Raw genomic sequence first — 14,865 nt, 5'->3', positions numbered from 1 at the left:
TCTCTCTCCACCTCTCTTGTACCGGTACGTCTCTTTCTTCCTCCATTTACCTCTCCAACTCCTGACAAGCTCCTCATCCTGCTTTCCATTCCCCGCTGCTACCTTCTTATCCCTGTCTCACCTCTCTTTCTGTCTTTCTTTTACTATTTTCTTAATGACAAAGGGTTACATACCTTTATCTCTCAGTTTGCTTTCTCTTTGCGAATGACCTCCGCTGCCATCAATCTTCCTGCTGTCTTTGTCCAAAGGGGGAGCTGACATCTGGGGCCAGCGTACAGTTACATACTTGTGTCTGTCTGTGCGCTTCCGAGCCCTGCAGGCAGTTGAACCTAACAGCCGGGGCCAGGGGCGTCACACCAAATTCTGGGCCCCGGGTACAAGGATTTTCTGTGGGCCCCCCATGAATGTTAACTATTGAAAAATAGCAGATATACAAGCTCACAGCGCTGCACCGAGTGCCGCGCTGCGAGCTTGTAGATCTGCTATTTTTGAAAAATCGTGAAAATGTGTGCCAAGAAACCCATGTTTCCATGTCAGTGATGCTCAAACTTTTTCATGTGAAGGACCCCCCCATCTCAAAATATTTAGTTCCAGGGACCCCCCAGAAGCAAAATTTGAGTTACAAATGTTCACTTTAAAAATACATATATTCAAAGATTTGCGCACAAAAATAGCAGATCTACAAGCTCGCAGCGCTGTGAGCTTGTATATCTGCTATTTTTCAATAGCTAAAGTTACTAGGGCCCCTCCACCTTGGGCCCTGGTAACTCAGTCCCACTTTCCTACCCCTTGTGACGCCCCTGGCCGGGGCCCCCAGGTGAACGTGATCGACGTGTGCTGATTGCCGAACAGGCCCTCCTCCTCCGCTACTGTCAGGATTCAGGGTGGGGGAGGGGTGTGCACGGTGACGAGCTGTCATGTTGTATACATCCAGGTGCGAACCTTCGCTTGTCAATCGAGTCACCCGGCAGCTACTTTTCAGCTCTCACTCTAGTCTCATACAGTTCATTGTTAGCGTTTTCCTACGTTGGTTTCCTGTTGTTTTAAAGGATGCATCCCAAATTTGGGCATGACCACATCAACAAGATATTTTAAAAACGGCGATGAATTTCACAACTATTTCAAAAATGCCATATCCACAAGCTCTCAACATGTCGTGATGCGACACATTATTTAAAACATTTTGATTAGTACTTAAGTGGTTAAAGACAATACATTGATAGCTTTATTTTTCTCTTGTAAATACTGGTCCGTATCTAACCATGAATTATATGAACCGTCAGTATATGAATTAATAAACAGAGGATACTTCTAATAGTATTTGGGTTTATTCCAGGGAAGAGACTTTACAAGCGTCGGAAAAGCATGGTTCCAGATCAATTCTCCTGAAGTTTTAACAGCGATACAAAGTTTTTATGCAGAGATGGTTGGTTCAGGCCTTCATCACGTCATCACGTCAGTTGTCGTTGGTGGCCATCTTGCTTCATTTCCTTGGGAACCCAAGTTCATTGTGACATCAAAACAGTAAACAACTCAGAAGTTAACCTACTATCTTCATATTGTTGACTGTACACTAGGAGCCATTAAACCAAAACAACATTGCAGGCTGCCTGAGAGGCAACAGAAACGTCAACAAAACGGACTCACAAGAGACAGGCTGGCTAGCGAATATGAACAAACACATACAAATGATAATATATCTATCTCAGAGTGAGAAATACATATTTATAACTCCATCACATGACATAGTTGATTCATTATATCACTAGTCCATACCTGGGCATATACACACCCAATCGGGGCCGGATCTAGGCATAGGCAAGGGGGGGCAATGCCCCCCTAAATGCCCTGTCTGCCCCACCAAACATGATGGCATGCAAAAATCAAAAATCGGCCGGTATGATATCAAACCGGCCGCATCGGTGACCGGACGGTCACTGACATAAATTCCGGTGCACAGCATGATGCTCTGGACTAATTTAAACATAGCAAATAGCAGCCAGTCTACTTAGTGGCAGCCTACAACAGAATACAGATGATGCTGATTACCTTTGCAATGTAAGGATATATTCCATAATCCTGTGTCAATGTAGTCTCAAAGAAGAAGGAAAAAAAAAAAAAGCATCGCAAGGCTTTCCTGCCTCCAGTCCAGACGGTCCATGCAGAAGGAGTTTACTTTCACTTTCATTTAACAGAAAGCAACAGCATTGCAAAAGCTGTTGCAAGCGACAGAAAAAGCCATCCTATAAATGTCCCTTTATTTTAGCCAGTTTCAAAGGAAAACCACCTCCCGTTTCTCTGTTGTTGGAAAAAAAAAGTCAGTTCACTTTGCGTGGTGTCATTTGTGTCTGTCCACACGCTGGATTAATTAATGCATGTCCAGGTGAAGCCTGTTAAAGGTCGTTATAGTATCCTCCGATAGTTTCACAAAGTACATTAAGCAACAGAAATGAATTATGTAACATTTTAAGTCCCTTACAGAGGTTTTACAACCCAAAACAACAGCAACAGCCAGGGTCATGAGGTAATATTTTGCCCTTAAATATTTGAAAGGAAGGAATAGACTAGAGTCAGACTACTGTGACACAAGGTAAATTTCTCACCTTGAAGACAATGAATGCAACCTTATTTATTTTAGCTTTTAAGACAATCGTTTTGCTTGTTAAAAAATATTTATTCAATAATAATATTATTAATATTTGAAATAAATGATCTCAATATGTATACCAATAATTTAAAATAACGGTTTTGCCTTAATCGTGCAGCTCTAACAGTGACACAGACAGAAGCAATGGCACAGCAATTATACAATATATACAGTAGTATGTATTTTTAACTTTAGGCCTTACAGTGAATGATCAGCTGGCATCAATATTATATCCATATCATATTAGACTGGATATTGACTGTGATTTTGGATATTGTACTTTTGTGATTGATTTGGCATTAGTGTTCTTCTAGCTTATTGGTACTCAAATTGAAGTATGTCTTCTAGGCCTACTTGGCCTGAAAAAAGGGTATTGGAGCAACCCTATTTTCTAGTTCATAGCTAAAGAAATCGGTATCGGAAAATCGTTTTTGGCAGGTCAGACCTTCATAAAACCGGTGGATCGGTACCGGCCAAGAATTTTGCAATCAGTCCATCTCTACTAGAATATATAGAGACAGAGAGAGATAGGTGTAAGACCTGTTGTTTGTAATGCGTGTTATAGGTATAAGTGTGCCAAAATGCTTTGTTTTTTATGCATTTCGGGTGTTTTAGGGGGTTTGATCCCCCCATTTTTTTCCGCCCACGCCTCACGGCGTGGGCTGGAGGTGCCCCCCTATCATTTCTTGCTGCCCCACCTACTACTAGAGGCTAGATCCGGCCCTGCACCCAATCTATGTGCAGACTTGAGACTTGGTGCCACAAGGCACTCAATGAGAGTGAATGTAAGGTAAGTACACAGCGATACATATTTTTTGGTAGTCTGTATAAATCCTGCCACCATAGCGCTCCAGATCCCATAGCCTGTGGCAAAAAGGTGAATAAACGGCTTAAATATTGGCTTCCCCACAACTTTCATGGCCAATGGTCAACGACCATGTGCAATTTAGATTAGTCAGACAGGCGGACAGACTGACAGATGGCAGGAAGGAAGGACATTTTATAGTAGAATTGTAGGACGTATCTTTATATTTTAGTAAATGAACATACCTGAATAATTTAGTCAATGTTGGCTAAAGTCATTGCATAATGGTTAGTAAGGCATTGTTGAATTTTGTTTGAGAATCAATCTTTTCTTCAGGGACTATTTTCATTTTGACTCGAATCAATCAGCAATATGCAATCAAATGCAATGATAATGTAACTTGCAAAACATTACTATGCAATGATGTTTTGTATGTTGGATTATCTATCTTTAATTGAATCAGAATGAACTATATTGTCACATCACAGGTTTACAGGTGAAATCCTGAAAGTTTCTGTTTTAATGTACTGAATCCACTGGCTTCCTCAAAAATCAAACGACGCCATGGAATGCTTTGGAAAATGGACGGCAGTAAAACATGCCAGACCAGGTATAGGTATAGTCTTTTAACGTTAATGTGTCAGGGTTCCCAGAGGAGTGGTGGGTTCAGGGGACTGCTGTTGAGACAAGCTTGTTTTGAGAGGCTCTCTTTGAGAAGGGCCCCCAGGTTTGGCCCTTAGACCCACCTGATGGAGTGGAACTAAAACCGTAACTCTAGACTCTAGAGGTAAAGGGAAAAAACTAAAGCGTGGGGGAAGTGGAGGGGAGGAAGAGAGCAAAGCTGAGAGGTACCCGTCGCTGTGGAAGTGAGTGAGGGAGGAAAGGCTGCTAGCAGGGTGTGCCTGGTGGAGAGCCGTCATCGTAGCCTTCTTCTCGCTAACAAAGACGTGTTTTAGGATAAACATTAGCCTTACATGCACACATTGTTACAGCAGAAAGCCTCATAGTGGCACTGAGCAGCCTTGACTAATGGGAGATAAATACCAGCTCAGAGGAGGGAGGGAGCGGCTTTGAGCCACCAGCCCCCAGAATCCATCCTTTCCAGTATCAAAGCAGCTCGGCGTGCTCCATTAACCGTCCGTATTTTGGGCATGTCATTATGGATAAAAACGTCACAAAATAGCAAAAATAGCTCATCTACAAGTTCACAAAACCTCACATTGTGACATGACATGTTGTGACCTTGCAGTTTTTGCCACATGACACATACACCGTACAACAAAGTTGTGCCTTGACAAAGAGTTCACAAATGTCACATTATGAATCTATATGGAGATCCTTCAGAGAGGTTTTTGATTTGCCGTGTGAATGACAAGAGGCGTGACCCAGTAGTCTCAACAGAGAGGAGATCATTGGCCATAATCATTTTCCCTTATGAAAAAATACAAACATTGTTGTGAATTGGAGACTGCTGATGTAGAAACAGGTTCTGTAAAGCTCTTGAGATGGTTGAGCTACTATGCATAAAGGAGAGCCCTTGTAAGAAGCTGCGATGATGAGGGTCTATGGAGTCTTACTGGGATTAGAGAGGGTCGGTGAACAAGGCAAGCATGCATGTATTAACACATACACCTACACACTGACATACAGTGTATGTATGACCACAGGTGCGCACACACGCACGTGCACGTGCATGCGCGCGTGCGCGCACACACACACACGCACACACACGCACACACACACACCACTTTCAGTGCCCTCTGGCATGCTTCTTGATTTCCCAGTCCAGCTATGTTGTTGTTAGAAGCTTAATCGCCCCTGACAACAACCTAGTTAAGAACCCCAGCTCTGGAATCCGCCATCACCCCGTGCCAACCTCCACTCATCCCCCTGCCCCCCCCTGTTCCCCCTGCCCTCAACCCCTCTCCTCAGCTTCCCTTTCTCCACTGTGCCCCATTTCACACTCTCTCTCTCCATCTCCCCCTGCTCTCTGCTGGCCCCCTACCTCTAATTATTAGAGGTAGGGGGCTCAACATCAGGTCCGGGGACCTCAAGTGGTCCAAAAAATTGACACCTCCAGGTCTGTAACTCTGAGAGCTACAAGCGTACAATGGGTTATCTCTGGAACACCTAATCTACACTGTAAAATCTGCAGTGTTAACTTTCTGTGGGTGTACAAATGGAACCAAATATGGACATTTATACACTATCAGAGTTACAGACCTGTAAGTGTCCAATTGTACCCCTGGTGGTCCCTGGACCTGGTGTTGAGATCCTCTGCTCCTTCTCTTGCAGTTCACTGTAACTTTCTTTTTCTCATTCTCTCCATTCTCTGTGACCTCATTCCTATCCCCTTTATCCCCCTTCAGTTAGTTACTTTCTTCTGTGTCCATGGAGATATGTGTCCTGTCTCTCTCTCCCTCTCTCTCTCTCTCTCCCTCTCTCTCTCTCTCTCTCTCTCTCTCTCTCTCTCTCTCCGTCCAGTCTTCCCTTGCCTTCCAGACAGGCTCCTGCCATCCCGTCTTCCTCTTTCCTTCATGCCTCTTCCTCACTTTCCTTACAGTTCTCTTCATCCCTCACCACTCTATCTTTCAGCTCCCTGTCATAGTCTTCATCACGAGCAATGTAACTCACATTTTGATGAAATCTCTTCGTCGTTTCCCTCTCTATTTATTTCCCCCTGTACCCCATCTTTCTGTCTTTCCCGTTCTCTCCTTTCTCTTAATCTGTTTGACCCACGAGAGCTTCAGCCCGGTCCACTCTGAGCGCTAGTGGTCCCGTTTCCAAGGAGCCAGGCACACAAAGACTGGATTTGTAGGTTTCCATGGGCAACCAGAATGATCTCTGTCACTCATTTCAGCCATTCAGCCAAACCCACTGAATAACTGACTTAACCACTTAATCCCTCTAGTCTAGACTTAGTAAACGGGACATGATTTGCTGATCCACCCAACCACCGATCTGTCTCGTTCAAATATGGACGTCCACTCTAATCCACTGAGCACACCTGTCTAGTTTACACTGTGTTGTTTAGAATGTGTTTCCTCTCTCTGTAGGAGTCAGACAAGTGTTTCCAGTGCAACTCCCAGCATCGCTACGACTCGTACCGCCACAGACACAGCCACCGTGTGGAGAACGTCATCTACCTGAGAGACCCCAGCGGAGAGTTCACCTGGTGGCAGTCTGTCAATGGTGTGTGTGTGTGTGTGTGTGTGTGTGTGTGTGTGTGTGTGTGTGTGTGTGTGTGTGTGTGTGTGTGTGTGTGTGTGTGTGTGTGTGTGTGTGTGTGTGTGTGTGTGTGTGCGCGTGTGTGTGTGCGTGTGTGTGTGTGTCTGTGCTATGATAATACCTGACATCTTTCTGTGACACCTACACAGGACAGGAGAGTGTCAGTATCAGACTCAACCTGGAGGCTGAATTCCATTTCACACATCTCATCATGAAGTTTAAGGTCTGTATGTGTACCTAGTGCGAGTGCGTGTGCGTGTGCGTGTGTGTGTGTGTGTGTGTGTGTGTGTGTGTGTGTGTGTGAGTCTTCATCTCCGGCTCCATTCCAAGAGACATAAATCTAACATGCTAACTAATAATGTGTGAACACGTAATCAAAGCTCTCATGTAACATCAAAACAAGTCTATTTTCATGTACTTTCACATACCTTTCTGTCTGTTACAGTAACAATTGATCTTTGTTTCTCTGTAATGAAACAAAACATAGATGCAGATCTTGCAGGTTAAGAAACAAAAACACCCACTTAGAGTTGATTAATGATAAAAGAAATTGCCTTTAACAAAGAATGACTAATGAAATACAAACACACATGGACAGAGATGAAACTCTCTCTCTCGACTCCTCTCTTTCCTCAGACGTTCCGTCCCGCGGCCATGCTGATCGAGCGCTCATCTGATTTCGGTCGCACGTGGCGGCCATACCGATACTTTGCTTACAACTGTACCAAGACCTTCCCCAGCGTACCTGCCACCGGACTCCACCACATTAACGACGTCATCTGTGAGGAGCGCTACTCAGACATTGAGCCTTCTACCGAGGGAGAGGTACAGACCTACCTTAGCCTAGCTTATCTTATGTCAAATTTAAAGATTATTGTACTTATTACTTAATTAACATACATACAACCCGGGTCTCACGCGTGAAAGTCCAATATCTTAACCATTGATCCAAAGGGATATCCCTATGGACCGAGGGAGATATTAGACTTTTGAGGTATTCCGGCTGTGGCAGTGAGTCACTCTGCTACGTACACTCACCCCCCTTTTGACCTCCTCTCACAGGGAAACCCGATCCGGGTCAAGGCACCAATGATTCGAACCCAGGTCTCCCGCGTGGAAGTCCAATATCTTAACCATTGATCCAAAGGGATATCCCTATGGACCGAGGGAGATATTAGACTTTTGAGGCCATCAGGCTGAGGCTGTGAATCACTCTGCTATACATGTATATGAATAATTATCAGAACTTATCTTACATTACCTTATCTATCTTATGCAAAATCATAAAGTGAATAGAGGTACAGTAGTCTAGTACATTCTTTCTAGTATAAGTCATTCTGTCTATTGAACTACTCTCCATTTTAAATTCTATAGGTGATTTATAAAGTTTTGGATCCTGCCATCCATGTGAAAGACCCGTACAGTCTGGACATTCAAGGTTAGTAAGGATGTTCAAATTCCAAATGTCATATTTCTTCAAAAATATTAAAATGATAACAAACCATTTAATGATGTTTTCTCTATACAATTATGAATCACTTGAGAAAATCAAATGTTGTGAGCTTGTAGATTGGCTATTTTTGACTAATAATTGTGGATGCTGAGGTTCAAGTGGTTAAAATCATCCCTTGACCTCCTCTCCAGAGCTTCTGCGGATCACCAACCTGCGCATCAACTTCACCAAGCTCCACACCCTGGGAGACAACCTGCTGGACCGTCGTCATGACGTGCTGCAGAAATACTACTACTCTATCTATGAGCTGGTGGTCCGAGGCAGCTGCTTCTGCTATGGACACGCGTCTGAGTGCGCCCCTGTGCCGGGGGTGGAGAACCGGGAGGTTGGCATGGTGAGACAGAGAATGAACCTTCCCTCAGTTGCTTTAAAGGCCTGCTGACACGCCCTGAAATTATAACACTATGATATGGTCACAGATATAAAGAGCTAGATGCCTCGTTCGCCTCTGCAGTTCATTGGAGCGACGTGCAACAGTTGTAGTCCGGACATCCTGGAAAAACTAAGGGATCGCTGTCAGTCAAAGTGACTACTGGCCAATCACAGCGCAACTTTTCCGGGACTTATCCAAGTACTACAATTCAATTCAACAGAGCCAGTTCAGATGTTGCGCGGCTCAGCTGTTCTTACCATAGTCTTACAGGCTGCGTACGTAAAGACCCCACCTACCTCTGATTGGCCTAGCAACTTCCCTGTGTGTGACGCATGTGGAAGCAATGCACACGTGATTCCCTCAGGCCGGCTTTACACTGCCACTGAAATCTAGCCTGAATCAGATCTGAGTCACTTCAAAAGTGGAATCCGATTTTTTTTAAATAGTCTAAATCCAAACATGTCACATGCAGGTCACATGAAATCCGATTTTGAAAAACCACATCCAGAGGTGGTTTCAAATCCGATCCATATCGGATCTGAGGAAATCTGACTCAGTCTGAAAGCAGCAACCACATCCACCCCATTGAGTTATATGCAGGTCACATGCAAGCCACATCAAACTGGCCAAGCGTCACTTGCTGCGCGAGCAGCGCGACCCGAGCGCGGCTGTAAATTACATCATTACAGAGCGCGAGTATTTACTATTTGATTACAGCGCACTGAGCACATGAGAAAAACAAAAGAGAAGAGAGAAAACATGTGAGCTAAACAGTGAAAACGAGAGAGAAGAGCTTAACACAAGAGTAAAGAAAAGAAGAGAGAAAAACAATATTAACGTGTGTTTACTATGGTCTATTATGTCGCATTTCCTGAACGTAATCAGAACGTAATCAACCAGCGTCGACGTAGTGACGTAACGTCATGACGCCTACGTCGTTACCACGGTAACCAAAGCATACATGTCGCCGCAGGGCAGCTTTGGGCTACGCTGTCTGAACGCACAGATCAGATCTGTGTCACTTGCAAATGCAGTGTGAAAAGTCCGGCCAAAAGATCAGATTTGAGAACAAATCGGATTTGGGCTGGATTTGACTGCAGTGTAAAGCCGGCCTCAGTCCCTCGATGCACATGCATCAGAGTCGAAGGAGGCGTCTACCTTTCTATGTCTATTATATGGTCACGTGGTCTCTCTGAAAACGGTCGGAAATAGTCTGAAACTCATGTCACAGTGTAATCTGCCCCTCGCTCCCCAACAACAGCTGACCAGTACAGTAAGTAGTCTAAGTACAGTCAATTAATTTGATTGGCTTATAATTGCGCATAAAAATATTAACTCATATTTTAAGATGACTTTTTAAAGTGACAGTACCCCTTTAGGTGACAGTACCCCTTTAAGCTCTGCAGCCACACTCCCACCTGGGACCTCAAGCCATTTCTCTACATGTTTCAGAGTAGGGTAGGGTACATAGATTAATCCTCAGTGTTAATTTAAAAGGGCATGAAGCCCTATGCTGTTTTTGTTGTTTTATTAACTGTACAGGTAAAAACTACAGAAGGGTAAAAACACGACTGGCTAGTAAGGAACGCAGCTGCAGCTAATAAAAAACGGAATAATAGCTTTGTTAGATTTAGCTGTGTCCATATGCGCTATCAATTGGCACTGAGGTACTGTGCAGGTAAGTAATAATGGCTCACTATAGTTTGTCTTTCTGTAGGTTTTACACCATACAGTAGAATTCTCTCTGGTGACATAGGTCCTTATTAGTCATTCATGGTGTGTGTTGGCTGTGTGTGTAGATCCACGGGCGCTGTGTGTGCAAACACAACACGGAGGGTCTGAACTGTGAACGCTGTCAACACTTCCACAACGACCTGCCCTGGAGACCAGCTGAGGCAGACAACCCACACACCTGCAGGCGTAAGGCGCGCACGCACGCAAGCACGCATGCACGCACGCACGCACACACACACACACATTTTAACCATTTCTTTATAAAGGAGAAACATACAGGGACATACATATTATACAGTATACAGTAGGTGCAGTCAGGTTACATTAACAAAATCATGGCATATGTCTTCATGATACAATAAGCATGTCACTCAGTATACTCTATGGGTATAAGTAACAGCGTCCTGGGCTGCCAAATATAAAAACAAATAGTCTGCACCTACAACCTAGCTCTGAGATGGTATGTAGGAGCAGTTGGTATTTAATTACGTTGGTCATAAAGGCTTCCTCTAGGCTATGGTCTAAGGTGCAAAGGTGCATCTCCAATTCAGACACTTCATCACTTCATCAATCACAACAACATCTGGAGTATTAGCTGTCAAAGACACACACACACACACACACACACACACACACACACACACACACACACACACACACACACACACACACACACACACACACACACACACACATTTTTAACAATTTATTCATGTCAAAATAAAAGAGAAACAAACATACAGGGGCAGGGTGTCGCTCTCCATTCCTACATGTCGCCACTCCGAAATTGACTTCTTATTGTCGGAGTGGCGACACTTCCATAGGGGTTAAGTTTAAGGTTAGGGTTAGAGATAGGGTTAGAGATAGGGTTAGTGTCGGAATGGAGACATGTCGGAAAGGAGACATGTCGGAGTGTCGGAGTGTAACCACAGGGGCATACGTTTTCATGATACAATTGGCATTTCACCCAGTACTCTTATGGGTAATTGGGTATAAGTAACATCGTCTCCGCCATATATGGCGGCTGCAATTATAGCAGAGACAGCACAATACTTTGCCAGCCTTTTTGCCTCCTTTTTGGGCATACCAAGTTGTTGAAGCCCTCTAACAACCCGGTATATCCTAGAGTCGTAGGCTGCCAAATATAAAAACAAATGATCTGAACCTAGCTCTGAGATGGTATGTAGGAGCATGACCTTGGTCATAAAGGCTTCCTTTAGGCTGTGGTCAAAGGTGCATCTCCAATTCAGACACTTCCCTGGACTCTTCATCAATCACAACAACAATTGTTGTATTAGCTGTCAAAGATGTAAAGATGTCGGGTTATCACAGAGATGGAACATGGATGAAATGAAAGTTTGTACATTCTCACTGTAGATCCATGATATTTTGATGTCCTTCGCTATGAGTTACACTACTGGCAGTCGAAAGAAGTCAGTAGATCAGTTGATTGGACACCGACAGACGCTCCCATGGTACTAAAATAGCCTATGGCTTGATGTCTTTTTCAATAACAAGCTTGATGCTTTCCGACGGTCGAAGGCCGACTGAACATGCTCTGTAAGATCTGATTCATTCTTCACTCTTCAGGCTTAATTGTACATTTTTTCTCCTTCCATTTCTCTTCCCAGAATGCAACTGTAACGGCCACTCCAGCCAGTGTCACTTTGACATGGCGGTGTACCTGGCCACGGGCAACGTCAGCGGAGGAGTGTGTGACGAGTGTCTCCACAACACCATGGGACGTAACTGTGAGATGTGCAAACCCTTCTACTACCAGGACCCCGTTAGGGACACCCGGGACCCTAGCGTCTGCATCGGTGAGTGCTTCAAAGTATAGGGTGTCTCTTCTGTGTTGCCTTTTCCTGGATTTGATCGCTTAAGCTTCATCAAAAACAGCGATGGTCTAAAAGTTGCATTGTGACGCATGCACTGTGAGCTTGCAGATTGACATTTTGTTAAGAAATTCAATGTTTATTAACGTCACATTAAGATATTATCGTCAATATACCAGTAAGACTCCCTAATAGGGAGATAAGCGACCGTCAGGTCGCAGCATGATTTTAGTGCAAAATGTGTAGGAGTAGTGTCCAAAAATGTGTTTGAAGAAATTGGCCTGTTGGTGGCACTATATGGGACAGATCCATATTGATGAGATGAGTGTAGACATACTGTGTATCGATTTGCGTGATTTTAGGGCAAAATCTGTAGGAGCAGTGTCCAAAAATGCGTTTTAAAAAATCAGCCTGAAGGTGGTGCTATATGGGAAAGATCCATGTTGATGACATTAGTGTAGACATACTGTGTACCGATTTGCATGATTTTAGGGCAAACATTTTAGGAGCTGTGTCCAAAAATGTGTTTTAAAAAATCGGCCTGAAGGTGGTGCTATTTGGGACAGATCCATGTTGATGACATGAGTGTAGACATACTGTGTACCGATTTGCATGATTTTAGGGCAAAAATTTTAGGAGCTGTGTCCAAAAATGTGTTTTGCAAGAATCGGCCTCAGGGTGGCGCTAGAAGAGGGTCATGTGTGAATTGATGGGTGGAGGTTGGGATTTGGCAAGCAAGGAGTATGTGTGCAAAATTTGGCATGGATAGGGGCAACGGTTGCGCAGATATGAGCAGGGCAAAAGTGTGACGTGTGACGTGTGACAGACAGACTGACTGACGGACTCACAGCTGGTCGAGGTTTTGATTGTAACTGCGACCTGACGGTCGCAATCAATATTGCGGTATTCAGTCAAAGATCTTGTTGTATTGATTTAGTCCAGGGGTTCTCAAACTTTTTTCTAGCACAATATTAGGAGGGATTTTTTTGGGCAATCCCATGAAGTCCATATTGCCCAGCCGTACTTGAAAGACCTACAGACTGTCCACAGTTAAATCAATAATCCTCTCCTCTCCTCAGCCTGTGACTGTGATCCCGTGGGTTCTCTGGAGGGGGGTGTTTGTGACAGCCACACTGAACCAGATATGGGTATGATAGCCGGCCAGTGTCGCTGTAAGTCCCATGTGAAGGGCACACGCTGTGACTACTGTAAAGAGGGCTACTATGGACTCAGCCAGAACGACCCGCTTGGCTGCCAACGTAAGTACAGTATGTGTGTTTGTTTGTGGGGAGGTGCATTTGTGTTTGTCCATACATACGTGTGTGTACACGTGTTTGTCCACATATCACATGCCGAAGAGGTTGACATACAGTATAATGTGACAATAAACAGGGATTTCTATTTAATATGACACTAATTTTGTATGTCAACATAAAAGAGAAACAAACATACAGGGGCATACGTTTTCATGATACAATTGGCATTTCACCCAGTACTCAATAGGGGCCTTTTCCACCGGCACAGAACCGGTTCTGGTTCTTTCTCCCGCCTATGGGATGAACCATAGGTGAGCTTTTCCACCGAGAACCGGAGTTGGTTCTGAACCATAAAAGTTGGTTCCGAATGGGAACCACAAAATCCTTGGTTCCTCTGTTTCAATCATGGTTCAATCTGGTGGAAACGCAAGCTGGTTCACAAGAACGAACCAAGGTTCCAAGAAAGTTGAACCGGCACTGGTTCTGGAACCAGTTCTTTGCCAGTGGAAAAGGCCCCATATGGGTAATTGGGTATAAGTAACAGCGTCTCCGCCATATATGGTGGCTGCAATTATAGCAGAGACAGCACAATACTTTGCCAGCCTTTTTACCTCCTTTTTGGGCATACCAAGTAGGGCATTCACCAACTATGTGTTAATGTGTGTGTGTGTGTGTGTGTGTGTGTGTGTGTGTGTGTGTGTGTGTGTGTGTGTGCGTGTGCGTGTGTGTGTGCGTGCCTGATGCACAGCGTGTAACTGTGACCCTCGGGGCATCATCATGATGGGAGCTCCCTGTGACCAGATCAGCGGGGACTGCTCCTGTAAAAGATACGTCACCGGACGCTACTGCGACCAGTGTCTGGTTAGAACCGCTCTCCTCCCTTCAGAATGTGTCGTTGCATAGCACACAACATAGTTAAATTGTTGCTGTAACATATACTTAAAGTGTGGCATAACAACTTAACTGTTGAGAATATTGGCAGTTAGCTATTTTGTAAATTCAAGTTTTTTGTGTAAACAGCTCCTCCACTGTGTAATATGAGTTTCATATTAAACAAAATCTGTGTGACACCAGCAAACATTTATGCTTTGTTCCTGTAGTTTTACTTCAGAATAATAGAAGTACCGTAGGTTGTGTTGCTACTCAACTGGCTTTGACTACAGTACCTTTCGACGCTGTCTGCCTCATGTGTTCTCAAACCAGAATGCCTATATTTGCAAAGGAAACTAAATGTACAGGAATGTCCTTTAGTGGTTGAGATCTAAAGGCCAGACCGCACCAATGCAACTAGTCCTTGCAACAAATCATTTTTAAGGCCACTCCTTGCAACTGCCATTGGGGATAATGGTTGCAAGTAGTTGCAAGTAGTTGCATGTTGCAGGGAGTTCCATTCCAATGGCCTTTAAGTCTCTACTTACTTTTACTGTGTGCACTAAAATCCTCAGTGTTAATGTATCCAGTTATACTAACACAT

The 14,865-nt window shown here is 44.2% G+C and overlaps 1 protein-coding gene across 1 annotated transcript in view; it reads left to right on the top strand.

Moving 5' to 3' along the window:
• Positions 1 to 14,865, top strand: part of lamb2l (laminin, beta 2-like) — a 91,557-nt gene that overhangs the window by 44,151 nt on the left and 32,541 nt on the right. The window contains exons 4-12 of the mRNA XM_080733514.1: positions 6,509 to 6,644; positions 6,830 to 6,903; positions 7,317 to 7,505; positions 8,055 to 8,118; positions 8,325 to 8,527; positions 10,366 to 10,486; positions 11,932 to 12,120; positions 13,215 to 13,394; positions 14,140 to 14,252. Of these exons, the coding sequence (XP_080589640.1) occupies positions 6,509 to 6,644; positions 6,830 to 6,903; positions 7,317 to 7,505; positions 8,055 to 8,118; positions 8,325 to 8,527; positions 10,366 to 10,486; positions 11,932 to 12,120; positions 13,215 to 13,394; positions 14,140 to 14,252 (1,269 nt within the window). The remainder of the gene's footprint in view (positions 1 to 6,508; positions 6,645 to 6,829; positions 6,904 to 7,316; positions 7,506 to 8,054; positions 8,119 to 8,324; positions 8,528 to 10,365; positions 10,487 to 11,931; positions 12,121 to 13,214; positions 13,395 to 14,139; positions 14,253 to 14,865) is intronic.

The sequence above is a fragment of the Nannobrachium achirus genome (genome assembly GCF_963921795.1).
Source record: "Nannobrachium achirus genome assembly, chromosome: 9".
Lineage (NCBI taxonomy): Eukaryota > Metazoa > Chordata > Actinopteri > Myctophiformes > Myctophidae > Nannobrachium > Nannobrachium achirus.
Note: the sequence above shows the minus strand (reverse complement) of the source record. Positions and strands in the feature narration are given on the sequence as shown.